General features: G+C 46.5%; 2 protein-coding genes across 3 annotated transcripts; both read left to right on the top strand.

Annotated features, from left to right (window-relative positions):
• The first annotated feature begins 66 nt into the window (after nucleotides 1–66).
• On the top strand, nucleotides 67–7,677 carry ALDH2 (aldehyde dehydrogenase 2 family member). Its single transcript, XM_072351111.1, has 13 exons — nucleotides 67–256; nucleotides 900–1,004; nucleotides 1,746–1,886; nucleotides 2,116–2,195; nucleotides 2,712–2,823; nucleotides 3,693–3,821; nucleotides 4,274–4,387; nucleotides 4,757–4,859; nucleotides 5,063–5,247; nucleotides 5,549–5,713; nucleotides 5,845–6,002; nucleotides 6,712–6,826; nucleotides 7,422–7,677. The coding sequence occupies exons 1-13, from the start codon at nucleotides 137–139 to the stop codon at nucleotides 7,452–7,454; spliced, it is 1,560 nt and encodes a 519-aa protein (XP_072207212.1). The 5' UTR covers nucleotides 67–136; the 3' UTR covers nucleotides 7,455–7,677.
• An 848-nt stretch (nucleotides 7,678–8,525) lies between these two features.
• On the top strand, nucleotides 8,526–27,751 carry MAPKAPK5 (MAPK activated protein kinase 5). Of its 2 annotated transcripts, none has more exons than XM_072351167.1 (14): nucleotides 8,526–8,691; nucleotides 12,114–12,187; nucleotides 13,288–13,363; nucleotides 13,674–13,771; nucleotides 14,743–14,851; nucleotides 16,774–16,863; nucleotides 17,389–17,484; nucleotides 18,097–18,177; nucleotides 20,329–20,516; nucleotides 22,740–22,860; nucleotides 23,002–23,132; nucleotides 23,734–23,849; nucleotides 24,183–24,287; nucleotides 24,915–27,751. In XM_072351167.1, the coding sequence occupies exons 1-14, from the start codon at nucleotides 8,656–8,658 to the stop codon at nucleotides 25,007–25,009; spliced, it is 1,416 nt and encodes a 471-aa protein (XP_072207268.1). In that variant the 5' UTR covers nucleotides 8,526–8,655; the 3' UTR covers nucleotides 25,010–27,751. The 2 variants fall into 2 exon arrangements, with proteins under 2 accessions (XP_072207268.1, XP_072207266.1); XM_072351165.1 differs by having other exon boundaries at nucleotides 23,734–23,855.
• Nucleotides 27,752–27,852: the final 101 nt, after the last annotated feature.

Below are 27,852 nucleotides of genomic sequence, written 5' to 3'. Positions count from 1 at the left end.
GACCTGAAGCCGGGCCGAGCAGCGCCGACACGGGACGGAGCCGAGGGGGGGGAAGGGGGGGCGTGGCGGGGCGGAGCGGGACCGGGCAGCGCCGGGCGGAGCGACACGGCGGAGCGGGGCTCGGCGCAGCGCAGCGATGTTGCGGGTTGCGGGGTTCGCCTCCCGGCTCTGCCGCGGCCCGGCCCGGCAGCTCTCGGCCGCCGCCGCTTCCCCCATCCCCGCACCCAACCCGAGCCCAGAGATCGCCTACAACAAGGTAGGGCCGGGCCGCGTGCGGCGGGATCCCCGGGGCGGCGGAAAGCTCCGGGAGCAGCGCGGGGCCCGGCGCAGACAGCCCCGCTTCGGCCCGCTTGGCGCGGTGCGGAACGGCCGGGACGCGGGGCGGGATGGCCGAGTACCGCGGAGAGCAGGCCCGGAGCAGCGCTGCAACGCGCGGGGAGGAGCTGGTGCTCGGCTGCTGCTGTCGGCGCCAGTTGTGTCTGAGAACGAAGTGCTCTGCTACGCGGGGTGCCCGGAATGGGCCGATCGGGGAAGTGCTGCAGCAGTTCTAGTGCTGCTACAAAACCGAGTTATGAGCGGTGCCTGAAGCGTCGTCCCGCTGTCCCGAGGCTCCAGCCGGGCCGCCAGGCGCTGCAAGGACCCAGCAGGGCAGGAACTGCTGCCAATCCACGTGCTGTTTGCTGGGATTTGGATTCTTTTTGCCAACACGAGGCTGTGTTTTATTGCGCACTTCTAGGCTAACGTATCTCCTCCCTATCAGTGCCATTTTGGAGTCCTCACAAGCCACGTCCCTATAACTAAACAGCCTGTTTATGTGCCATCTATCGAGTAAAGCTCACACCGACTCCTCCAGAGGTTTGGATCTCAAGTCTAACGCCGATCTGCTCACTTCATTGCAGATTTTCATAAACAACGAATGGCACGATGCAATCAGCAAGAAAACCTTCCCTACTATCAATCCAGCAACAGGAGAAGTTATCTGCCAGGTTGCTGAGGGCGATAAGGTAAATGTTCACTTGATGAGATCTGTTCTGTTGCAGTGGCACACGCTAACACACCTCCCCCCTGCAGCTCTGCCAGCTGCCGTGTTTGCAGTAATAGATGTTGGGTCTACACAAATACCACAATCTAGCGCTGCTTATGCTCTTCCTTGACTACAGCTTCCATAAAGGTTCTGCTTCCCAGCAATGTGGGGCTCATCCTACAGCCTGGATGCTTGTCTGTATTCCCCAGAGCAAAGGAAGCACTGTTGTTGTTTGTCCGCGGTGAAGCAGCTCAGCTCCTTACCCTGTGCTAGGATGTAAATATCAACCTGTCAGATGACATCGTGGAAATGACAATATTTGCGCTCCACGTAGCTGCAATAATGGAGAGCACAAGCACAGGTGGTGGTTGTGCAGCTGCTGCTCCCATCTGTTCAGCTCCGCTGTCCCCAGGGATGCAGGCAGCAGGAAAGCTGTGTGCAGAGGCTGCAGTGCTGCACGGCACTGCCTGGGCTGATGCTCTTGGGATGGGTGGTCCTGGGGCTGCAGCCTGTGAGCTCCACAGCTCCAGGACCAATGTGTGCCTTGCAATGATTCCTTCAGCTGTCGAGGCAGAAAGTCCTTGTCCCAGAAGGGTGGTCACTAGCAGCTGCTGCTGCCATGTTTTCTCCTGGAGTCCAGGAAGGGCTTTATCTGTATTGTGGGAAGGAAGGTGGGAGCTGGTTACCCCTTTCTCATGTTCTTTTCTGGACTCCTCTACAGGCAGATGTGGACAAGGCTGTTAAGGCAGCCAGGGCAGCTTTCCAGCTGGGCTCACCTTGGAGGAGGATGGATGCTTCGCACCGGGGGAAGCTGCTGCATCGTCTCGCTGACCTGATTGAGAGGGACCGGGCTTATCTGGCGGTGCGTACTGCAACCCGGGGCAAGGGGAGGCACAGATGGGTGGTTTGTACCCATCAGGTGTGGTGAGGATTTTAGCCATAGTGGAAAGTGAGAGAGATACAAAGGATGGGGAGAGAAGTAGTTTGGGGAACCTGAAAGCGAAAAGGCCAACAAACAGAATCCAAACAGCAAACTGAGAACCAAATCTGAATCCTTACGTGTGATTTTCCCCATCTCATTGTGTTTGCAGGCACTTGAAACTCTGGATAATGGCAAACCTTACTCTATTTCCTACTTGGTGGATCTGGACATGGTTGTCAAATGCCTCAGGTAGGTGTGGAGGCTACAGGGACAGCACAGTAACTCTCCCAGCCCCCCATTCCTGCCCAGCTGGCCTGTGGTTGTTGAACCTCTGCACACAGAGAGCACATTTCTCCAACAGAGGCACTGTGTGTGACAAGGCTGGAGCTGACCCTTTCAGTCTGTTTTCTTTCTCTTTTTTTTCTTTCTTTCTCTTTTCTTTTTGTAATTTAGAATGAAACTGAAACTCTTGTAACTTTCCCAAAAGGTTCTTCTGCTTCACGTACATACAGGATTTGCATAGATAAAGGGATCTGTAATGCAGTGCACCAATGACAAAATATACACCATGCAAATCACAAGAGACAAATGTTTGCATTTATTGTCCATTCTTATGATCACCTTCCTGGGAAATCCTTGTGTTAGTATGTGCTTTAGGAAGTGACTGAAGATGGGAGGAAAGCAAATAGCTGAAGGAATGTTTCTTGTTTTCTAGTGACCAGAGAAATGTTTTAAATCCACTGACCAAAGCTTTATTCTTACCAGATACTTCGCAGGCTGGTCTGATAAATTCCATGGCAAAACCATCCCTTTAGATGGAGACTTCTTCTGTTACACCAGACATGAGCCAGTGGGAGTTTGTGGACAGATAATCCCGGTGAGTGAAATGTATCAGTAGGTCCTGAGGTATTTCAGGAATTCACTGTTATAATGAGCTGTCTTAAAACGCAAGTTATTATCTGTCCTGCTAAGCTCAGCTTCTTACAGATGGTAGAAACAAAGTTACACTTGCACCAGCTGTTACTTTGAAAGCTCTTGTTGATTTCACAGGCTCCGTGTAAGGTTTATTTTGTATTTCCTGCTGCTGCAAATGAACAAAGAACACGAACCTCCTTATAGGAGTTGTCCAGCTCAGAGGCGCTGTTCAGACTTCTGATTCTAGTGCTAGGAAGTAGTTTGTATGATGAGGAAATAGAGCCAGCATGCGCAATTCCGTTTGATATAACGAATCTTGTTTTCTGTAACTGGTAGCAAGCACAGCAAGATGGTTTGTCAGCAACAAGGCCAAATGGATGCCAGGTCCATGGACAAAGATACCTGCTTACAGGAGTAGCCAGACTGATTGCTGCATGCGTTTTTGTATTTGCATGCTTTTTGCATCTGCATTGTGCAAGAGCTGAACGTGAACGCCTCACAGCTCTGCAAGCCCTGCTCTGTCATTACAAAGGCTTTCTTTCAAAACACCTCAAAAGAGAAATGTAAAGGCTAACCCGACCGTAAAGATTAATTACAAAAGAGCTGTGGTTTCGTAGTAGCACTGAGAGGCTTCACAGTTCAGAGTACAGTTTTCCTGGACAAGAAGAAGGCAGCGCCTGAAAAGAAGCCAAACGCAGATGAGCAGCTAGGGGAGGGTCAGGGAGTGCTTCCATAGGTGCTGCACCTGCGGATCTGAATGAAGCTCACTGGTTACTTACACATTAATCGGCAACTTTCAAACTCAGACCAGACAATATTTCTGTTTTCCAGTGGAACTTCCCGCTGTTGATGCAAGCATGGAAACTTGGGCCTGCCCTGGCTACCGGGAATGTGGTTGTGATGAAAGTGGCGGAGCAAACCCCCCTGAGTGCTCTCTATGTAGCTAATCTGATCAAAGAGGTGAGAGAAGCGGCTGGGTTCTGTTGGCTGACTCACTGCCACTGCTGGAGGTCGGGGTAATAAGCCCAACTGATGAGCTACACAGGGCATGTGACAGGGACAGAGGAGTGTTGTCTGATCTGAAGGAAGACTGAATTGTCTCAGATATCCCAGCATTTGCTTTAGCAAAAAACAAATAATTAAACACCCTTGTCTCCATACATGTGTGCAGAGGGCATCCTTGATTCTGGGAAGGACTGTGAAGTTAAAGTAAGTAACAATTGTAGGGTGATTAGAAAGCTAAAATACATTTCCAAGCTATCTCAGAGATGCTGGGTGGGGAGAGGAACTGTCCTGGTTCTCACAATGAAATTGAAGACCTGGGAAATGACAGTGAGATAGGAAGTGCTGTTCTCTGTGGGAGGCAGACCGGAGCTGACAGATGAGTGTATGTGTCATCTTTGATCCTGCAGGCTGGATTCCCACCAGGCGTGGTGAACATCATCCCTGGCTATGGGCCCACTGCAGGAGCTGCTATCTCTGCCCACATGGATATAGATAAAGTGGCCTTCACTGGCTCCACAGAGGTAAAGGAAGACAAATCTTTAAGCCCTTGGGACACAAAGAGCATTTCATTGCTGTAAAACATCTTTTGTACCAAACAGTGGAGGAGCATTGCCTTCTGCAGCTTCCTTTGAAAAGTACAGCTGACTTCAGGGTGCGACGCTTCATTTTACTTTATATAAGACTCCGTTTAGGTGCTTTCTTTAGAATATTTACTATTGCTTTCCTTGTACTGAAGGTGAAATTCTGGGCAGATCTCAGTTGTTCCCTCAAAGCCCTAACACTGAAGGGATTACTATTAAACTGCTGATGGAAATCTAAAACCAGCTGCCCTGCCAGGTGCTACTGTATGCTGGAGCTAATCCCTAATACCTCTTCTTCTCATGATGCAGGTTGGGCACCTGATCAAGAAAGCTGCAGCAGAGAGTAACCTAAAAAGGGTGACGCTGGAGCTCGGAGGAAAGAGTCCGAATATAATCATGTCTGATGCAGACTGTAAGCACCTGCTAGCATAATACTTAATCTGTACCTTTCACATAGGCTTGCTGCAAGCAGAGCTAGAGGAAAAGAAACCCCTCCTATGTTGTGTGATACTCCAGCTCTGATACCACCTGGCTGTGTACGATAGTTGCTCAAAACAAGTCGCTTGGGTTGGTTTTATTTATTTACCTTTTTTTCTCCCCTCTCCTCAATTCCAGTGGACTGGGCTGTGGATCAAGCCCATTTTGCCCTCTTCTTCAACCAAGGGCAGTGCTGCTGTGCGGGATCACGAACATACGTCCAAGAAGATATATACAATGAGTTCGTGGAGAGGAGTGTTGAGAAGGCCAAGTCCAGAGTGGTTGGAAACCCATTTGACTTTAAAACTGAGCAGGGACCTCAGGTGAGAGCAGGAAATGTCTTGAGCCATTATTACATGAAATAACTCAATCTCAAGTAACTGTACATCACCAGGTTAGAATGAAAGATCTCCAGTCTCCTCTGAACTGTACCCATTACCTCCTTGTGCAGGAGGGAGAATTAACTAACCATTCTGATTATTCCACCCCCCCTTCTTGAAAGCAGCATTTAGAAATGAGGAACAGACAGAGCACAGCTGCATGCAAAGCAGGTTGCAGTTACATCCCTTTTTCACCCCTGACAAACACCAAACTGATCTGCCTGTCCTGACGGCTCTTACTTAGGTGGATGAAGAGCAGTTTAAGAAGATCCTTGGTTACATCAGTACTGGGAAGCGTGAAGGAGCCAAACTGCTGTGTGGTGGCAACCCTGCTGCAGATCGTGGCTATTTCGTCCAACCAACTGTCTTTGGTGATGTGCAGGACAACATGACAATTGCTAGAGAGGAGGTGAGGCCTGCAGCACCTGCCTGTCAGTTTCCTCTTGACTTTGTCCTCTTGCATCCCTTGATGCAAGACACTCATATCTCTCCTGAGATCAATTTACAGTCTTTTTCATGTGATCTGCTTGGATTTCACAGATATTTGGGCCTGTCATGCAGATTTTGAAGTTCAAAACAATTGAGGAAATAATCGAGAGAGCAAATAACTCCAAGTACGGTCTAGCAGCAGCAGTCTTTACAAAAGATATTGACAAGGCAAACTATGTGTCTCAGGCCCTGCGAGCTGGAACAGTCTGGTAAGCCTTGTCACTTCCTTCTCCTTAAACTGCCAGAAGTACGTGCTCTCCTTTCCCATCAAGCTTGCTGTTTGATAGCCTATGTCTGCTTTGGATCCTCACAGAATGTAATGTCTGGCTTTCAACTGCAATGATGATTTTTGGTAAAACGTAGAGCTCTATTAAGCTTCTGTTCTCCCACTGTGAATTAGAAGGTGGGATGGGGGAAAAGAAGTCCAGTTCTGCAGCTGCTATGAGGCTCTGGCACCAGCAGTGATCAGATCATCGAGCACATCTATACAACCTGGGCTGTATTCTGAGGCCATGATGAAGATTATGCCAAAGTCAGCACTTTGCCACAGTTTGCTCTTTTAGCACAGGGGATTTTGGAGACCCAGCATCTCACTATTTCATTTATTTAAGTACAGTCAGTGAACCTGGTATCATTTTTTTTTAATCACACCTCCTCCAGAGCTGTGGGCAGCAACCCAGACACTTGGTTATGTGATGCAAGACGTGAACTAATTTCATGCTGTTCTGTTTCCTGGTCGATGAAGATAAGGTTCCAGTACTGCGTAACTCTGTTGACTAAGATAACTAACATATATGGAAATTGTGCCCAGAAATTCAGCCATCCCTCTGCTGTAAACAGACATATGCTGTGAAAGAGCTCTTCCATTACCCTACAGGGGTTAAACAAGAGGTTCTTAACTCTTGGTTTCCTTTTCAGGGTAAACTGCTATAATGTGTTTGGTGCACAAGCTCCATTTGGTGGCTACAAGGCATCCGGGAACGGGAGAGAGCTGGGAGAATATGGTCTGGAGGCATATCTGGAGGTGAAAAATGTGAGTGTTTCTGTATCTGGGTACCTCCAAAACGTGTGAAATAACCACAAACAAAACTCTGTGCAACTCTGTTGAAAACAGAAAGCTAGTTCTGTTTTATAGTGCTGAAAAAAGCAAAGATGTGTGCCCTGACTGACAGGTTACCAGCTGCCTACACCACTTAGCACAGGTTAGCTGTCCCTCCCTGTAAATAATGCAGGTGTGTTGGCTTCTCTGCAAACTTACTTTGTGGAGACCAGAGAGAGCCTGTGCTGGTCCCATTGCCTGCCTGCAGCTGCAACGTCTAAATTGTGACAAGGCTCTTGGCAGAGATGGCAAGCATGCAGCTCCCCATCAGAGCATGTAATGCTTCAGGGCTTCCAGCATGTGACTGGCAGGGAACTCACATGCTGCAGGAGCTCCAGGTGACAACAAAGAAGCGTGCCCACTTGCATCCCTCCAATGAGCCAGAGAGACCCCAAACCGAGGTGCTCCCAGGCAGCAGCACACCGACCTCTGGTTCGCCCCATGGAGATGCTGCTGCCCCCCAGCCCTGAAGTGAACAGAACCAAACACAGCCTGAAAGAAAGTAACGTGCAACGTTTGTTTTCTCCAGGTGACAATGAAAATCCCACAGAAGAACTCCTGAAGGACAGCAGCATCCACGTGCTCGGAAACACCTATGCAGCTTCATGAGATACAAAGCAAGGAAACCTCTTCCTTCTAACACAAAAAACTTAAAACAGCAAATACGCAGCTCTGCATTAAGAAACTATTCTTTACAAGGTGCCTGAGGGAGCTTTTCTTACAAATCTTACCGGGCTTTATCTTTTTAAAATACCAAATACATTTACTTGAGCGCTAACGTGGTACGTGGGTGTATTATTGCATCTGTATGGGTGTATTATTGCATCTGTAGCTGATGGACGTGTTCCCAGCCCCAAATCATTGTAGGCTCATAGTAGCTCTGCAGTGCGGCCTGAGGGGACCTGAGGTGAACAGCTGAGGTGAACAGCTGAGGTACGGGCTGACCCTCAGCTCCCCTCGCTCTCGCGTTGTACCTGCTGACAATAAACACTCCTGTCTCGGTCACGCTGTCCCTACCTTCTGTCGGAGCGTTCTGTAGCCGCACTCTAAGCGGAGATCCGATCACTCGGTCGATGTCTTGTCGCCGTTCCCCTCCTTCGCGCTCCATCCCTCCCGCTCCTCACCCCGCGCCTCAGCAGGAGGCGCCAACGACGCGCGCTCATCACCTCGCGAGACTTCACTCCACCTCGCGAGACTTCACTCCGCCCCGCAGCCTGAGGAGCTGCGCTCTGTAGACGTCACTAGGAGGCGCCCGATCCTTGGGAGGCCCCTCGGGGCCTTTCGAGTCTCTGTCGCGCTCCCAGGGCTGTCCGCCGCCCGCCTGTAAATCGCTGCGCCACCTTGGCGGAGGATCCTAAAATTCTCCTGTGGAATCCAAGAGCGAGCGGTGGGTTCGGAGCAGCCCTTCGCATCGACTGTGGCGGCAGCGAGAGTTCCGCGGCGGGCTGCGCGGCCCGGCGGAGCTGCCCGGCTCGGAGTGCCGGCGATGTCTGGCTGCCGGGCGGCGGCGGCTCCCGGGTGGCGGCGGCGGCGGCTCCGGGGCTGAGCGGCGGCGTCGGTCCCGGCCTTGTCCTTCCCGCCGCGCTCTCCCGGCCCCCTCCGGTCCGGCCGGCTGGGGATGAGGCGCTGCGGCTCGGCCACAAAGGCTCCCCCGGGGCTGCCCGGCGCCTAGCGCGGCCCCGTGCCCGCTGCTCCTCCGGCCCTCGGCCCTTGGTGGGCCCGCGGTGGGGACGGGCCGGCGGTTCCCGGAGCCCCGCGGGAGGATGTCGGGGGATCCCGAGATGGATAAAGCGATCAAGGTACGGAGCGGCTCTCGGCATCCCCGCGTTGCACGCCGGTGGCCGCTTCTCGGTGCCGGCGGAGCTTCGGCTCCTGTCATCGGCCTCGGTTAGCTGGGAGGGATCGCGGACAGCCGGGAGGGCAGCACCGGCGGCTCCTCTGAGCCGAACTCCGGGGTTGGGCGGGAGGCACCGGGGGAACCGGTGGGAAAAGTCTGAAATCGGGCACTTTAAAAGTTGTGTTTGACGCACTGAAGGCAATTGAGAGGATATTCGGGGCTATCTGCACAACGCCGTGTGTTCAGGGAGTGATGTGAACACTGTGCAGCTTCTGCTGCAGCCACCACCTCAAAACACAGAACTCACACCAACAGGCAGGAGCCCAGTAAAACCTGCATTGTAAAGTAGAATCTGTGGAGCAGAGCTCAGCAAAATGCCTGGAAGGATCAAAGAACAGTTTGAATTGGAAGAGACCTTTATGCCCCCCAGCATCACCCCTGCCGTGTGCTGCTGCCCCCCAGCTCAGGCTGCCCAGGGTCCATCCATGGCCTCGGGCACCTCCAGGTATGGGGCACCCACAGCTCTGGGCTCTCTTCTCTCTTCTCCCTCTGAGCTGAGAGGGGCAGGAGCAGACACAGTGCTGTCCCTACACCCGTACAGCAGCTCTGATATAGGTCTTTATATGAAATACTGTTTTGAAAGTCTCCTGGATAGCTGTTTCAGCTGCACTGTGCTAACACTGACGACAAAACAGGGAGCCAGCATATATCAGCCTTGGTGCTGGAGCTCGTGGTTATGTTGCAGGCTGAGCTGTCTGAACTCTGGGCTCAGAATTCTTCCCATTTTGTTTTGTTCAAAATGCAAAACCCGTGTCTTTCAAATCAAACTGGTCTTCAGCAGTGAAGAACTGTGTTGGACTTCTCTTGCATTGATTATTTTATATATACTTCTTTTATAGAATGAATCAAAGAATGGCTTGGGTTGGAAAGGACCTTAAAGATCACGTAGTTCCACCCCCCTGCTGTGGGCTGATTGCCACCCACTATACCAGGTTCCCAGGACTCGGTCCACCCTGGCCTCAGGCTCTTAGAGGAATGGGGCATCCACAGCTTCCCTGTGCCAGAGCCTCACTGCCCTCATGCTGAAGAATTTCTTCCTAATGTCAAAGTTAAATCTCTCCTCTGTCAGTTTAAATCTATTACTCCATGCCCTATCGCTGTCAGAGCCCAGTGAACTTTGTAGAGATAAATCCTGCAAGTAATGGAGGAGTTATAGGGTTCAATACAGGGGGTGTTTTTTGGTAGATCCTTTTGGAATTCATTTATCTTACTAAAGGAAGCATTTATGAAGCCATCCAGGCTCTGTGACAGATGACACTTTGCACAAAGAGACTGCAGAGAGTCTTCAGCATGTTGTATTACCACCACTTGATCTCAGCCCGGATCCCTCAGTTCCTTCAGTTCCTGCTGGACCAGGTCACCCAGGCAGCCCTGGGGCAGCACTGCTGAAATAGATGTTGGTATTTTCAGAGGGCAGATTTTTATCAGGGTGTTTCAAATATTTCACTCTGTTTGGATGGGATGAGTCAGTGTTGATTTACAGCTCTGTACTGGCTTGCTGCTGGAGCTTCTGTTTCTGTACTAGGAGATGGAAGCAACGTTGTACATTAAGGAGCAGTGAAGTTCTCAAATACCGCATTTTGTACCAGTAGGAAATGGTGAAGAGTGTTTCTTCATTACTGGATTATTCTTTCTAAATTATGAAGCTGCTTTTGAATGAAGGTTTGACTCTAAATAAAAATGCAGGGGGAAAAAAATAGTTGGGTTTTTATTTAGAACAACAGTGAATGCCCAGAATGTGCAAGAAGAAATACTGATCTGCAGTCATTGAGTTTGTTCTTCGGGAGCTGAGAACTACCAGATCTTATTCTCACTTCATCTGATTCTTAGATCATGCGCTGTCCAATTCCCGTTCCTCTGCCTTGTTCTCCCAACTCAGCTGAAATGGGGTTTCACTCAATAATGTTCTTCTGAAATTGTGCTTTTGCTTGCGTTGTGATGCCTTTGGTTCTCTGTGTCTGAGCAGCAGGAAACTGAAGTTGGCTTTTCCCTCGTGTGCTTCTCACGAGGTAGTGAAATTTGTGTTAGTTTAATTGATAGAAGCACAAAGAAGCGTTGTCTGCTTTGGAAACAATAAAGCACTGTAATCCCGTGTTCCTGGGCTTTGCCTTTTCCCCCTCTTTATTTTAAAACTCCACCAGAAATCTCCACTTAAAAACTACCTTTCACTTTTTCCTTTCAAGCTGTCATCTATGATCTATGCAATGTCTACTCCAGGTTACTTTTTCCCTTTATCTCTATCTTTTACACTCTCTAACCCCTCCAGCTCTTGCCTTAAAGATCAGCTTTCCTCTGGCTTTGTTTCTGACCTATGTGGCTTGAGGTTTGGCTGCAGTGTGGTCAGTGGGGCCACAAGCTGTGGGTCTGCCCGTGCCTTCAGCAGCGCATCCTCCATTTGTACCACGAGTGGATGCTGAAGTTTTGAATGAAAATTAATGTAGGCAGAAAATCTGACACCCTCAAAAAAAGTCACTTCATGCGTGGTTGACTCTTCAATATTATCCTAAGCATTTACTTGCTTGTTTAAGCCTCTCTGGAGTCAGCTTCTGCTACCACCTCCTTTGCTTGGAGTCGATAAGAAAGCAGAGCTTTTGGGGAACCAATTCTGAGCACGTGTGTGATTTGTGACCCCAGCATGCACACACCATTCTGCACCCAGTCTGCATTTTTCAGTGCTCCCATCTGCACCCCACAAACATTAGGACATGTTTAAACGTGGCCACACCCGGGCTGTGTCATAACAAACCCCTGCCCTGGTTGTATGGATTTGGACAAAAGGATTATAAACACGAGCTTGGTTCACTCTCAGACAAGCTAAAACGAGTCACGCAGCAGTTAATTTGCTGTATAATGATACCAAAGGTTTGCAAACCTGAAGAAAACAGAAGAGTATTTTCCATTACACTGTATGACCAAGAAGGATGTGATAATGCTGTAACTGGGCCTTTGCAATTGATCATTTGTAGGAAGAAAGCTGGATTTAAGGGCTGGGGGTGGGAGAAATATCCTTTGTATGCGTTCTGTGTTAGAGCAGCAAGATCCCATTTGCTGCTCTCAATAATCCTGCTTCAGAATGCCAGGGGGAGCAGCCTCAGCAGCACAGAAATCACCTTCTGCTGAGCTCTATTCTGCGAGTGTTTGCACTTAGGTTTAATTTTCCTAGGTGAAGCAGAACTGCAGAACAGGCTCCGTCTGTGCCCTGCTATCTGCAGATCAGCTGCTGAGCTGGATGTTTGGGAAGGGCTGTAATAATTCTGGTGGTTTTTGTTGTTGTTCTTGTTTGTTTTTTTGCTCTTTCCCCTCCCCCCACTCCTTCCGGAATAGGAAACCTCCATTTTAGAGGAGTACAACATTAACTGGACTCAGAAGCTGGGAGCTGGGATCAGTGGCCCTGTTAGGTAAGGCAACGCACCTGTGGATCTGCACGTAATCTCAGCTGTGCAGAAGTGAGTATGTATTTTAAGTGTGCGAGGAGCAGAAGGCATGGCGGTGTTGAAGGAGCTAATAAATATCTCTGTGCTCATAGCTGATGTGTGAGCAGGGGATCGTCTGTTGCTGGGTGTGCTGGAAGTAAAAATCCTGCTCACTGTTGCCAGCAAGCAGCCCCAGGGATCAGCTGTGACCTGGTGGCACTGGGAAGTGCAGCTCAGGCACTAATGTCCTCCTGCTGTCCCACCTTGCTGCTCCCATCCCAGTGTCAATGCTGGGGCCAACAGCACCGTGTGCTGCTTTACCAGCTGCTTTATCAGCTCCTCACACGAGGCCCAGCAGAGCGTGCACCCAGCACTGGGCTTCGTGTGGCTTTGTGACCACTGCAGGAGCTGGAAACAAAGTGTGCTCCCCTTTGGGAGCAGGAACTTGTTTTCTGGCGTCTGTGCACAAATGCATGAGAGCCTGGTGGGCTGTTGTCCCCAGCCACCATTTATCTTTCTGTTCAAGCAATTGGTTTCTCGTCCATTTTCTGTCGCTGCCTCCGATCTTTATTAAAATATCCCTTTGTTCTCGATGCTTTTTTGCTGCCTGTTCATAGGGCCCTGCCCTCTGACGTAGTTCAACTGTTAATATTAAATGGGGGGGAAGAGAGAAAAAGCGTGTGCAGCACGGCTGGTGGCCCTTCAAAATCGGGATGTTCGTGCAGAAACACTTGATTTATTGCAGACACCATCCTCTGTGGGAGATGCTCAGGCTGTCTCTGCGTGCTTTGGGTTTTTTCATCACAAGTGGCTCTTGGGGATGAATAGAAGGAACGCATTCAGCTGTTACCGCAGCTCCAAAGCACTCCTCCTGCACTGCTGAAAGCAGAGCTTTGTGTCGGGTGCTTCTGCAGAAGGTGTTTGGTTGATGTGGAAAGCCAAAAGCTGAGGCTTTCAGATGGGATACGGTGATGGTGATCTGTGTATCCCATATTATGGGCATTCCTTGTAACTACACCTTAATTTGCTTGAAGTGTCTCTTTAACGTTCTTGCTGACCAAATAATTTTGTTGCTGTAATACCAGAGTCTGCGTGAAAAAATCCTCTCAAGAACGCTTTGCACTGAAAATCCTTCTTGATCGTCCAAAAGCTAGAAATGAGGTACAGTTTTTATTCATTCTCTGCCATCTGACACACCACAAAGGCTCTCCCTTTTGGGGAGTTGCTGCAGCAGTTTAATATCTGCATTCTGCAGGTCTTACAGTGCAGGATTTCTTGTGTATGGTCTTCCAGGCTTGTTCCTGGAGCATGGGGGTGGGGGACACTGGGGCTTCCCAGCCTTGGGTGTTCTGTGTCAGCTGTATGTGTACAAGAGGAATATTCAGAGCTCTGCCCCATGCAGTGTAAGATGATCAGAGCCGCTCGGATGCACATCACTGCATACAGTGACATTTCTTCCCTTCTCTTTAAGGTACGTCTGCACATGATGTGTGCAACACATCCGAATATTGTTCAAATTATTGAAGTTTATGCTAACAGTGTGCAGTTCCCACATGAATCCAGCCCAAGGTAAGACTGCACAGCGTGTCTCATTCCCACAGCTTGCTTTCCATATTTAGATCAAGGTATAGTGGAGTTTGCTTGCTTTTTTTCTCCCTCCAATCACAGTGTGGCCACAATGAACACTCATTGAGGGTTCCAAACATGATTTCTGTACTTGAGGCTGAACAGCATTTACTTTTTCCTATTCCTGATGCCCAGGTCTTTGCATATTTAAATAAGCTTGAATCCTTCAGTATTGGCTTTGAGCACATCTTCATTTCTGAGGTTTTGCACTGGTTCAGTCTGTGACACCTGCATTGGCTGGCAGGATAAAATATAGAAGAACTAGAAGTCGATTTCTTGAGGCTGTGCCAGTCCTCATCTCCTTGATTTCTATACTTTGTCCTTTGCAATTACGGCAGTAAAACTGTAAATTAAAATCAGGAGGTGCAGCAGAGAATTCAGACTCCAAAGCATTAAAGATGACCCTCGACCTCCTGCTTCTCCCATGGCACAAACATCTCCAGCATGCAGGCAAGGACTGGGGCAGACAGGTGTAGGTGTGCTCTAAGCCAGCTCAGTTTCAGGCACTCTGCCTGCATTCTTACTCTTTGGAGGTGGAGCTGCACATTAACGCATCTCAACAGCTGCCAGACCCAAGCTGGTGGAAGGTGTGGGTACAGCATGTGTGCATCTGTCTGAATGCACCCGTGCCCGTGTCCATGGGGTTTGTTCCAGCTGGAGTTGGGGTCCCAGCATGAAGAACAAACCTGGGGCTCCTGGCTGGCAATCAGCAAGACAGGTGTGCTGGGAGCCAGAAGATTTGCAGGTTATGTACAAAGACAGAATCGCTGAAACAATGGCTTGGAACTGTAGAAAGAAGCGAGCATGTCTCTATTTTTTGGCCTGCATCTGTAGATATGAAGTATGCATTATTAGCTTAGCAATTCTGTTCTTCTTTTTGATAAATTTGAATGTAATAAAATGCTTTTGAACAGGGCTCGGCTCCTAATTGTAATGGAGATGATGGAAGGGGGAGAGCTATTTCACAGAATCAGCCAGCACCGGCACTTTACTGAGAAGCAAGCAAGCCAAGTAACAAAGCAGGCAAGTTAACACCCATGTATGAGCAAATCCATGAATGCTAATGGCGAAATGATTTAACATTTTCTTTTTTTTTTGGGGGGGTGGTTGGGGAGGTGGGAAAAAGAAGCTAAAATAATCCTCAGTTCTGATCCAGCGATCATTGCCTGCTTTGTTATAATCTGACAATGCTTAAGTTTCGATAGAAGGAAAGAATTTGAAGGTGTGGGCTAGTTCTGCCGTGTTGGGACCCTATTGTCTGCCATCCTTAGCAGTGGTTTTCCTAACGTGGTTTACAGGACTTCACTAATGAGAACTCTTTCCTGCACAGTCTTTCTCTGTATGCCTCTCTATTGCCCTGACAGCGTTCCATCTCGCAGTCCACAGGCTCTCACCAGACAATGCTTACTCCTGAACTCCAGTTTGAGAATCATTCTTTGCTGCATCATAGACTTAGAGTTTCTTTCAGCTCTTAAATGGGGTGGCAGACAATGATTCGTGTCCTGCATCAGTGGTTTTCCACCCGAGTTCTGTGTTTGGTTTTGTGGAAGAACCCAAGAGGATTGTCCAACTATAGCTCATGTTTTCTGTGCTGTTTGTTCTGATTTTGTCCTTCCCTCTCCATTTCTCTAGGCGACTCATTCTTGAATGTTGTGATTTTAGAGGCTCGATATTTATTACTAGACATTTTAGTGTCCATGGGCTATTTGTGGCTTAGCAGTGCATCTGCTGTGACTAACTCATCCAGCTGGAGTAGGCAGGATGACAAAGCAGAAGGGTCTCAGTGGGATTCAGTGTGGGGAGCCCTAGTGTCAGTTCTCAGTTCAGGAGGGTTTGTTCCTTTAAGCCCAAGCTATTGGATGACTTGTGGCACTGAGCCAAAAAGCTTTATTCCATGTAGGGGATAAAGGAAACAGAATGTGAGATGAGATTATACAGCATTTGGTGTAAATTGACACCATTGTTTATGAATATACCCAGTTCCTGATCGCCCCTTTCCCCCTCTGCTGGGGAGATGATGCTTTTGGTACTGAGGCACAAAAAAAAAAGAGGGCTGAATAATTTCATCTTAATATTCTGTTTCATGCCTTGGAACAGATCTTAATTCCTTGTACCCAGTAATAGCCAAAACCTTGTCACAAAGCTACCTCACTGCATCTGAGAATACTCAGTCTATTTGTTTCTGAGCTAAGTTAACACTGAACTTCTTCTGTCACAGTAATTTGCAGTCTTTTAAGGACTCAGCACTTCACCCAAAGTGTTGCTTATGGGTATGATCCTAAAGGAGGAACACTTGCAAATGAGGATGTACAGTCTGTAGAGCTGTCATGATAAGGTTGCAGCTTCGTAAACCACAGCAGCATAAGAAGTTGCCTTTGAAAGAATCAAGTAATACGTTTCTGTGTAATGCTATGTGAAATGAATAGATTGCAAGCAGCACCTTCAAGAACTAAAGAATGAAGCTGCCTGAGTGATAACTGTTAAGTTGGTAACAAATGCAGTAAAATATGTTGCTGAAATAGTGAGGCAAGAACTCGTGTTTGACTTATGTAATTGCTGGAGAGCATGCAAGCAAGTTCAGTCACCTAAGGGCTAGAACAGCGTATAAAAGGACACTGTCATGACCCATTTCACTTCTGGGAGGTGTAATAATGCCCAGAGGCAGTCAAACAAAAAGGGGTGGGAAGCCCACTACAACTTAGCTTTTATTTTGTTTGCTTTGAGTGAAATGCAAACTGAAGAGCTTAGTGGGTTTCATCTCCTTGTCTTCATGCTTTACTGCACTGTTGCTCTGTACAGCGAGTTGTCTTCCCTCAGAGCTGTACACAAGCAGAATTGAAAAGGTTGGGGCCTAGGCTATGTTGGCAATGTCCTTTTTAAAGCTACACTAACTCTCCAGGCTGAAGGAAGAATAACTGCAGCTGATTTGTTGTGCCCTTTTTCAGATAGCTTTGGCTTTGCAGCATTGCCACTCACTAAACATTGCACATAGAGACCTCAAGCCCGAGAATCTCCTCTTCAAGGATAACTCTTTGGTAAGGTTAAAACTCAGCACTGTTTTTTTTTGCTGCTGAATTCTGTAAAAATGGCTCCGTGGTGATTTTCAGAGTAGTTTAAAAGTGTAAACTGATATCAGTGAAATATTTTGGTGACAAAAAGGAATGACTTTTGGCTTTTTGTGTTTCCATACTCCTGTGTGGTCATGGGGAAAATCCTCTCTGCACCTCCTGTCATTAGAATCTTTTATATATGCAATGCAGCTGCTTTGACTAAAGCATGCATACCATGCCACTTGTTTCTTCCTTCTCTTGCCCATAACCTGCACATGCAGTGACCTCTTTTGGCTCTTTCCAAAGCAGAGAAGGCAACTGCTTTGACCCGGAGTGCCCAAGAGAACAAAGGTGGTTGTTGCAAAGATTGGTTTGTCATCTTTTATCTGCTTTGTGGGATGATAGCTGTATAAATATAAAAGAGGAATACATGGGGTAAAGGTGAGATGAGTAGGAAGCACTAAGGGTGTAGTAGAAAAGCTGATTTTGTAATGCAACGTCTCGTTTTAGGATGCACCTGTTAAATTGTGTGACTTTGGGTTTGCCAAAGTAGACCAAGGTGACTTGATGACACCACAGTTCACTCCATATTACGTAGCACCTCAGGTAACAAACTATTACTGTTTTAAGCTATAGGGGGATAATGACCTTTTGCTTGTGCCTTCAAAATAGTCTAATTTAAAAAGCACTTGACGTCTTATTAAAAGCTTCTGCATGGAGGAGTCTTGAGTAAATGTTTAGGAGCAACCTTTCAAGACTGAGTGCTACAGTGGGACACTGATCAGAATAGGGGATCATGATGCATGTTTCCCATATTGTGTGGTTGGTTTGGAAAAGCCCCTGTTTCTCAAATCCCTGTAGCTCAGGCTCATACAAGATTACATTCCAAATGACTGTGCAGAAACAATCAGGTTCTGTAAAGGCAATTGCTTCTGAGGAGGGCAGTGTCAGAGGTTTACCAATTGACTTTGACTTGGCCTCCTTGTCATTATACACTGAGAGATAATTTATAGTTACAGACAGGCTGGTTTTTGTAGTGCTACTTTACCCACTTAGCTGAATTTTCCCATGTCGAAACATGCTGAGCCTGACAGAGTGTTCAGGAGCTGTAATAAGGCCACCAATAGAAAAGGATCCAACATCTTTGGCATGGGCATCATTGTTTGTGGTGTCTGTAAGTTGTGTGCATTTTGCAATCTTCTCCTCTTACTGCAACAGGTATTGGAGGCACAAAGGCGGCATCAGAAAGAAAAATCTGGGATTATCCCCACCTCTCCAACACCTTACACGTATAACAAGGTAAGCTGTGAGACAGCCTGCATGTCAGTGTCATGTCAGTGTCTTCAAAGCATTTCGTTAGGCTCTTTTTTCCCCTCCACAGATTCGGATGCTGTACACAAAGTGCAGTTTGTCACCTCAGACAATAAACTTTATTGTCCCTAAATTTCACACGCTCGTGGCCAGGAGCAATAAAGTTGTTCAGGTGCCTGTGACAGCCATACATCTAACTAGGTAGACATCTCACACTGAGCTAAAAGCAGGATCTGCAGGGAACCGGAGGGAAACATCACGTTGCTTGCTTTGTGGTATATGTGTGTATCTTCAGCTATAAGGAGATAATATCTTTGGGGCTGTGTGGCTTATTCAGCCATTCTGAAGGAAGGAATAGAGTGTTCACATCTACATTGGTATTTCTCTCCTTACATGTGCTAGGGCCAGCCCAGGCTTCATTCAGTTTACTGGGAGATCCGATACAAATAATGATCTGTGCAGGCAGCTGTCTGTCTCAGTCAGGTTAGGAGTGACGTGCTAAAGGGCTTGCATGTGTTTCATTTAAAAAGTACTACTTGGTCACTCTGAACTGCTTTCAGTCATGGTGGCACTGACTAGAAAGGAATAGCCTCATCCTTACCTTGCCAAGTGTGACTCACTGCAAAAGCAACTTCTGGCATAGGCCTGGTTTCCCCAAATAGACTGTGCTAAACTCCCAGGTACCTCGTCCTTCCACTGCAAGTCAGAGCCTGACAGAAAGGCCTGTGATTCACCCTCATGATCAGCAGCTCCATCCCACAGATGTAAATGGGAGGAAAAAACACATCAGTGATTTCCTGAGTGTTTTTGTTAAGCTGTGTGTGCATTGGATCAGATGTGTGTGTTGGTCATAGTAGAGGAGGCTGACTATTGAAAAATAAAATCTCAGGACCATATCCAGAAAGAATTTAGATTTAGACACCTATTTCCTACTTGCATACCTATGGTCCTATTGGTGTCATTAGAAAGTATCTCTAGTCACTGGAAAAACAGTAAAAAGCTCGTGGCTAAATAGAAATTAAGACTTCTAGATCCGTTTGACTGACACAAATACCTCTGTGGGGTGTCTCTGTGGCCAGAAACGAAGGCTGCGGTTTAATGACCAGTAAGAGCTGAACCAGGTGTGCTCCCTCTGGTAGGAAACAGTCACACCTTTGAAAACCCCTTTCTGGGTCAGTGATGATCCAGTCAGAAACCAGCCTTGGGAGCTGGGGCTTCATGTTTGCCAAGTTTGTCCATGTGGCTCCACAACCAGAGGTGCAGCATCTGTCCACAGGGACAGTATGGTGCTGAGCAGCTGCACAGGCTTCTGGCTTTGGAACTGATTGCAGAACCTCCCCAGCCCCTCAGCTCCCTAAATCTGCCCTTAGAGTAGCTTTCCACAGCCACCTGCACCTATGCAGGAAAGAAATATTGCAGGTTGGGTGACCAACGCAGAGCCTTTCAACCCCAGCCTGCACTGAGTGGTACCAGAGCTGCATCCCTAAGGATGTGCCTCAGTCAAAGCCTGGGCAGTTATGATCCCTTCTTCAGAGTGGTTGTGAACACACGGATATCCAGATTGTCTTTTTTTTCCCCCCTGTAGTATCACATTCTTTAAAGATGCCTGAATGATATTCTGATTTCTGTTCTGACATTCAGAGCCAAGGGTTCAGCTATCCTGAGAGGTAATGAATACACAGCTCGTTCCAGCCTCTGACGCACTGCAGTTTCCATGCAGGTTGCCATTGCCCAGCACAGAGTCACAGGAGCACGTTCTGTAAACAAGATGGCTCAAGTGCTGGAAGAGTTGAGCTTGGCAGCATGGAGTTACCTTGTGCTTGCATATTTATCAGAAAGATTATTTCAAATACACTTTTAAACCAAACGAGCAGGGAGAAAATAGCGAGCAGGTATTATCCTCTTGAAGGAAAGAATACAACAACCAGCAGCTAAAAGGGAGCAAAATACTTAGGAAATGTTTCTGATGGAATCGTGACCTTATAAGAGAGGAAGAACAAACCCACGAGGATGCTCAGATGTTCTTTGTTTCTGAAGCTGTGCTTCTGTGTCCATAGGGAATCAGGTAGAACATTTCACATAGGTGCACTGCCACTTGCTGCAAATCACACCCCAAAGTGATCGTTTCCTTGCTTTCAGAGCTGTGACTTGTGGTCCCTGGGTGTCATTATTTACGTGATGCTGTGTGGATACCCTCCATTTTACTCCAAACACCACAGTCGGACAATTCCAAAGGATATGAGGAAAAAGATCATGACAGGAAGCTTTGAATTTCCAGAGGAAGAATGGAGCCAGATCTCAGAAATGGCGAAAGACATTGTGCGAAAGTGAGTCAGCTGAGGAAAATGTTGTGTTGCTTTGTGCTTATACTGAGAAATGGGAAAATCACTTGACAGTGCCTTGTCACAAAGGGATTCTTTTTCCAGCGGTGGGGCGAATTGTCTGCAGCACGTACAGCTGAAAAAATTCCTGTGTTCAGCACAAAAGAAGTTTGGTAAATGTTCCCCCTCCCCCCTTTTCTTTGCTCTCTGTGTACAATTTCTGATGACCTCCAAGTTGCTAAAGTGCGTTGTGCTTTTATTTTGTAACTGACTGCATGCCTGCGGGCACTTTCCAGTTGTACATCTCCTGTGACAACGTCCAAACTCCTGTAAAACCAAAGGGCAGCTGGGTGGCTCATAGGAAGTGGCCAGCTGAGTCCATCAGTAGCTCTCCCCATCAGCGCCCCGTGAGCTAATATGCAGTTTCAAAGGAGTCTGAAGGGAGGTTAAGGTCTGTCACAAGGTGTCAGACTATGAGATGAGGTTTTCTGTGGGTATTTTGTTCCAAATGCTGCTTGGGATCTTATTTTCCTGCAGTGCACATCTCTCATTTGAAGTATTTCAAATGTCGTGATCCAGTGGTCCTATCTGAAAGCACAAATGTAACACTGATTATGTGCTGGCCTCACTTAATTATTTTTAAAAGGAAGAGTGACTTCTTGCCTTTGTATCACCAGAGGAACTGGAAGAATAAAAGCAATAGAGGAAAAAGAAATCAATCCTTTATACAGTTTTAAACTGTTGCTGTCTTTTGTGATGCAGTGTAAAACCTCCACAGACATAGCATAGTTTGGAAGGGCTGCTGAGTCCTGTTTGTAGCAGCACAGGAGAGCCCAAATCTTTCAGCAGATAAAGTGCAGATTATGTTGCAGTGAAAATTCTGTTTAAACCGAGGTCAACAGTCAGAAGGTTTCATTGTGTTTTAAAATGGCCATGAAACTCATGGAGCGCTGTTGCTTGGATTCAGTTCATTTCTCTCAGTGCTCTGAGTAATGTTATTAGGACTCACTTTCCGGTCTGTCCTTTCTGGCCAAAGAGTCTGAATTTGAACTTACAGTGCAGGAGTACATTTAGAATTTATATAACTTAGGAGGAGTTTACATTTTATTTGCATTCATGCTATTCACACAAAGGCTTGCTTCTGGAGCTCCTATTTTGCATTCAGGAGGCCGTTTCCCTTCAAGCGTGCCAAATTGATTTCTGACCCCAAGCTTTGCAAGCAGGGACTGCTTGAGTATAGATGAGGACATTGAAAACTGATGGAAAAGGAAGGCGTGTGACTTGGATTAACACCGATCTGACAGCCTGTTTGACAGTACGGCCTTGCAAGTGAAATGTTACGAGCCAGCCTGTGGTCTCGCTAACGTTCTGCAAAAGTGATTTCCACTTTCTTGGTACATTAAACAGTTCTGCTCTGCAGCCGGGAAGCTGATCTGGTGTATTGTCTGAGAAAGTGTGACAAACTGATCAACTCGTTCTGTTCCTAATTTAAACATTTGGAATACTTGTCAGCGCTCTGTGTGGAGTGTTAATTTTCTATGAAGCAGTAGTGATTATCATGGGAACGTGAGTTTATCTGCATAATCTCTTTCCAGGGTGTCTTTCCAGTAACATTTAATTCCGAGGGCTTTTCAGAGATTTCAGAATAATGTTCCTTTTCACTCTTGAGTCGCTGTAGCTTGCCAAAGCATCCATTATTTGAGGCTTTTACAGAGGGGGGAAAAAAAGCAAAGGGGGTTGCCGAGTGAAAGAGGTTAATTCAGAAAACAGGTTTTGAGCTCTGAAGCTTTGCCTCGCTTTACTATGCGCAGAGTCCTTGGTCTGCATAAAGGCTGTTGTGCAGATGAGCTTTAGACATGCGTTTCTATGGTGCGTAGGTCTGGATCATTTCCAGCTTGTCTGGAAGATAATTTCCCATGTGGGAGGATGTGAATATAGAGTTCAGCTGAACACAGGTATTACCAAAATGGCCTTCGGTGCCTTCCTTTACGCTGAATTGCGGATTATGACTGAATGAGCTGTGACTGCGTTAAAATATCACTGCAGCAAGGCTCAGTGAGGCTGATGGAAAGTCTGGGCTGCCTTGAGGTCAGCTGAAGGGTTTGGTTTATTAGGAATGGTTTCTTTTTTTTTGGTCTCTTTAGTGTTTAGAGATTGCTAAGTGCTCTGATCTCACAGAGCTGTGCGTCCCCAAGGACCTCTTTATGGACTGATGGATTCCTCTCCCAGGTTGCTGAAGGTCAAACCGGAGGAGCGACTGACCATTGAAGGTGTGCTGGACCATCCCTGGCTCAACTCCACCGAGGCACTGGATAACATCCTACCCTCTGCCCAGCTGATGATGGACAAGGTTTAAACAACGTTTTGTTTTATCAAGAATGATGCACAGAGGAGCTGGCTAGCTCCTGGGCAGTGTGAGGGTTGTCTGTCACATTGCATCCATAGCTAGCATCGTCCATTAATTCACACAGCATAATTCTTTTCATTCCAGGCAATGGTTGCAGGGATACAACAGGCTCATGCAGAACAGCTTGCAAACATGAGAATCCAAGACCTCAAAGTCAGTCTCAAACCCCTTCACTCCGTCAACAACCCTATCCTGCGCAAAAGGAAATTGCTGGGGTAACTCTCTAAAGCTGTTTTTGAAAGATGAGAGCATGGGCAGCTGTGACTTTCAACATGTTACGGGTTCATTCAGTTGTAACCATACTCCTGAATTTCTGATTTGGTTGAAATGTTCTTTGTGCAGAAGTGGATGGTTGGAGCAAGTCATACTTGCGTGATATGGTGCCTCTTCCAAGATAGGGCAGTGAGGAAGGAGATGGAAGAGTTATTGTATTACAGTGGAGCAGATCCATTGTGAGAAGATGAGTCAGATGTTGGGAAGGCAACACAGGAGAAAGAATTGCAATATTTTTTAACATTTATTTACCAAAAAAAAAGTCAGGTAGCCTCTCTTTGTTCAGGTTACCTGTTTGAAAAACAGAATGATCGATTTTGGGATTACCCTTCAATTAATTCAAATTAACGTTTATTTTTCTTCATTTTCTTCCTTTAAAATGGTCTCGTAATGCAGCACGTTGTAATAATTAATGCTAAATTTGGCTCCTTTTCACAGCTTTCCAGACAGTGAAAGAGAGTGCTCTGCTGGTACAGTTATGCAACCAGTAGCAGACATGAGTTGCATTCAAATTGTAATTGTTCCTTCCCTGTTCTTTTGCAGCACTAAACCAAAGGATGGCGTTTACATCCACGACCCAGAGAATGGAAGTAATGATTCCAATGTGGCTCTGGAAAAGCTCAGAGATGTGATTGCTCAGTGCATTCTACCACAGGCTGGTAAAGGTTGCCACTTTTAAGAATGTTCCATTCTTAAACACAGCAGGCATTGATTTCTTTTCCTGTGCCTCAGGATTAGTCCGTGTCAGTACTGACCCTCAGTCCCAGTCTGTCTTGAGGGGATGTTTCTGTGGACTGCAGTGCATGCATAGTGTCAGCAGCAACATGTGGAGCTGTTAAAATTAACTTCCAAACAGAAGCATTTGCCTTCAGGCCAGTTTCTTAGTTTGCATGAGGCAAGGGGGAATAACTGAACATAATGTTTACTAAGCGCTGGATGTTGCTTGAAGGCAGACTGACAAAGCTGCTGTTGATCTTTGTTCTCCTGAACAGGAGAGAATGAGGATGAGAAGCTGAATGAAGTGATGCAGGAGGCATGGAAGTACAATCGGGAGTGTAAGTTGCTGCGAGACACTCTTCAGAGCTTCAGCTGGAACGGTGAGGGACTTCCCTGGAGAATGGTGCTAATGTTGGTGAATGGGTGGGAGAAGAAACTTTATTACATGGAAATGAAAACAAATTGGAGTTTGTGCTGGGCCTGCTGTAGGTTACAGCCCTTCTCCAGTGTGGATGCTTTAGAAAACAGGCTTGAAGTTCTGCTTTAAAATTCCTGTTTGAGGTTCAGCGTAGAGCTTTTAAAGGCACCGGGTTGTTTAGCAACTTAGCACAGATAGATCTTTGCATTAGAAGCTGCTTCAGCTGGTTTCCTTCCAGCTGCTCGTTACCCTCGTTCTGTTGGAGGCTCCTGCCCTTATCTCTGTCAGCATAACATCTCTTCTGCTCAATTTAGGGAGGAAATGGAATTAAACTGGGCCAGCTGCTTTTGGGACCATTCCGATGGCTCCGTGACAAAACAGAGCGTAGTGTCAGCCAGGTTCACAAGGCCTGGCCATGCCTCTTCCTTAATGTATTTTTGTTTTAAGAGGAGCCAGAGATCTGAACTCATTTTGATGGCCCTGCAGATGCTGTCCTAAGTGTGTTTTGTCTCCAGCCAGGGTAGGATGCCTGCAGTAATGGCTTTCCTCCTTGTCAACGCCTGCTGACTACCTGTTCTTCTCCTTTCAGGCAGAGGATTTACAGACAAAGTGGATCGACTAAAACTGGCAGAAATAGTAAAACAAGTTATTGAAGAGCAGACAAACTCCCATGACTCTCAATAGCTGGAGCTTCTTAATCTTATTATTTTATTTTTTACCATTTAAGAGTTATTCTTTAACTGTAAAAAGTATTTTTATGTAAATTAATAAATCATAATTATTTCATTAAATTTCCATACTGCTTGAAGATGCTGTATAGTTGTAGATACAAAAAAAAACCAAATCATTGGTACTGTAATATTTTTTTAAAACTCAGTTCCTTGAGGTATATATGATCACTTACGTACTGTTAATCGTAAGTCCCCCAGATGGGGCAAATTCTATTGTTAAAAACCATTCTTTTTCTTAATAACCAATTGCAGAAGCTGCCTTCCATCTGCTATACATACAGCCAGCTGCAGTGACTATATATATGAAAAAGCCAGTTTCTCAACACCCTGCTCAGTAAGTACTTGAAAGCAAGTGCTGTGAAATAGACTTCATAGCTACCCTTTGCACCTAAATTCTGAGTCTTTATGTAGAAGCAACAGAATAGCCTTCTGTTCTGCTACGTGACCCCAGAGCCACGGTTGGCCTTGCCAAGGTCACCTGAGTCCATATGCTAGCTGTGTTTTTCAGTTCTGATCAGTAGCTGCCTTTCTTTCTCCTGTAACCCATCTTCCTCAGAACTTCCTTATAGCCTAATGGCCGTTCAGCATATGGCTCCTCTTTTTATCATACTCTTCAACAGCAGAATCAAAGAATGTTCCAGTTACTTACATACAAGCTTTTATTTTCCTGGTGGGATCTTCTACAGACAACAGTAAGTCTGGGGTCCATTTGTTTCCTCTCCAGAGCAGAAGCTGTGTGCGTGTTCCATCCTATTCTTTCCTCTCTAGAAGGTCCAACACTTTGTTTCAGACTTATCCTCTTGTTTGATAGAGATCATTGTGGCAAGGGTCCTCGTGCTGCTGTGTGAATCCACAGCCATCCTTCTCTTGTGTCACCCTCTGGAGTCCAAGCTCCTCATCTCTTCGAGGCCTTCGAGCTCCTCCTGGTGGAGCCACAGATGCAGGGCTGCTCCTTGACACACGTCCTCATGCTGCCCAGACTACGAGGCTGTCCAGGGCAGATTCTTACACAAGTTTGGAACATTGGCTCCAAAAGCTGCTTTTTTTTTTTGTTATTTTATTTTAAATGAAACAAACAAATGAAAAGATTCTGTACATATTTCTAGTTTTCTACCTTCTGACACTTTTCTTTCTCTCGAGACTGGTCGAAGGCTTTTTATAGAGATATTTTGGTACCAAACACGTGCAGACATTGAATGAGTTTGGTCTGCAGACTGAAGTGCCAATTCAGGGCTATTAGTAACGACTCTTGAACATTATTGTTATATTTCATAGCTCATTAATTTTGGGTTTACATTCACAAACGTGAGCCATGGATCTCCCAGTTTCCTCTTATGGCAGTCCAGCCTCCTTTTTTGTCTCTTTTCTATAACAGACTTCCTTGTAACCTTTAGCTTGGATGGCAAACCACTGTCTGACTCTTTCTATACAATTTTGTAAGCAGTAACTCAGTTTTTCTACATGAAGGAGATATTTCATTTCCCATTCTTCGTCAGCACCTTATCAGCTTTCTTTTAATCCCACTGACAGTTTTCCAATGCCTGATTTACTGCAGAGTGAGAACCACAGTCCCTAAGTTAACCATCACTTTCTCTGATGGAAACAGGGAGTTTTGGCATAAGCCAGAATTATACTTCTGACACTACATGGAATATTTGTGTACTGACGTGCATCAATGACAGGGAATTGGCAGGAGATGAGTATCTGTCATTTCTGGATCTTGCAGCAGCAAGTTTGTAGGCCATGTATGCATTTCTGTCCTTGTCCTAAATACCAGATCATGTCAACATCCGCACAATCTTGAAATGTAAAGATATTGCCTTTATAACTTGAAATCTGTCTTTTATTTGAGAGGTATCTCATTGCGTGGGAACTTCTAAGCATGGCAAATAAATCAACAAGGAAATCACCAGGAATAGGAACACAGAGAATTCCCCACGTAAGCACTTTGCAACCCTGCCCTCCAAGGAAGAAAACGCTCTGGCACTTTCTTGGGAGCCAGAACTTCCATGCAGAAACATGGATCAGTTTGTAGCTATGCTATGCCACAGCCTGATCAGCTCCAAGCAGCTTGGGAGCATAGATAGGAGTAGGACACTGGGACAGGATTGTTCTGTGACTGATTGATCTGGTGCTAAAGACAGCAAGCTGGTGTTTGATGCTCTGCAGAGATAGCTTCAGCCTGTGTTGTACTACCAGGAGCTTAACCTACTGCTGCTTTACAGCAGGCTGTGAATATTGTAAATACCTTGAGATGGAAGGGTTGCGTGGGAACAAAGATGGCATCCTTTGTAAGAAACACTAAAAGGAAATGGGGAAGCTGCGTTGTTGGGTTGGTTGGTTTGTTTTCCTAGGATTTTATTTAAGAGAAAAGTCTCATAAATCATTTGACTTTTTCAAGACTTTATGTATATCTGACTTCTCCTGTGACTTGATTATTTAAGGTGTATGTATTAAGAGGTTAGAAAAACTTGACTAGAGAAAGATTGGAAATAGCAACATGTTAAAGTTTCTCTGTCAAACCTTCACGTTTTTCTTTTAGAAACCTGAATCTGTCCTCATCTGCCACATTCAACTCCTGTGTATGAAAACGTTTGCGTTTCTCCTTTTCAGTGTTACCTGTAACATGTTCATTTATTTCTGATCAGTATTATATTGTAAATATTACGCATCAGTGTATATAAATGATTTTACTAAAATTATTAGCAGCCTCTTTTGTTTGGTCCCCAAGTCCCTTTGGGGCTGAATGGGAGAGCACTGGTTGGGGAGGGATGGATCACCGTGCTCCTGGTGATA

Source organism: Excalfactoria chinensis, chromosome 16 (genome assembly GCF_039878825.1).
Source record: "Excalfactoria chinensis isolate bCotChi1 chromosome 16, bCotChi1.hap2, whole genome shotgun sequence".
Classification (NCBI taxonomy): Eukaryota; Metazoa; Chordata; class Aves; order Galliformes; family Phasianidae; genus Excalfactoria; species Excalfactoria chinensis.
This window is presented reverse-complemented; position numbering and strand designations above follow the sequence as displayed.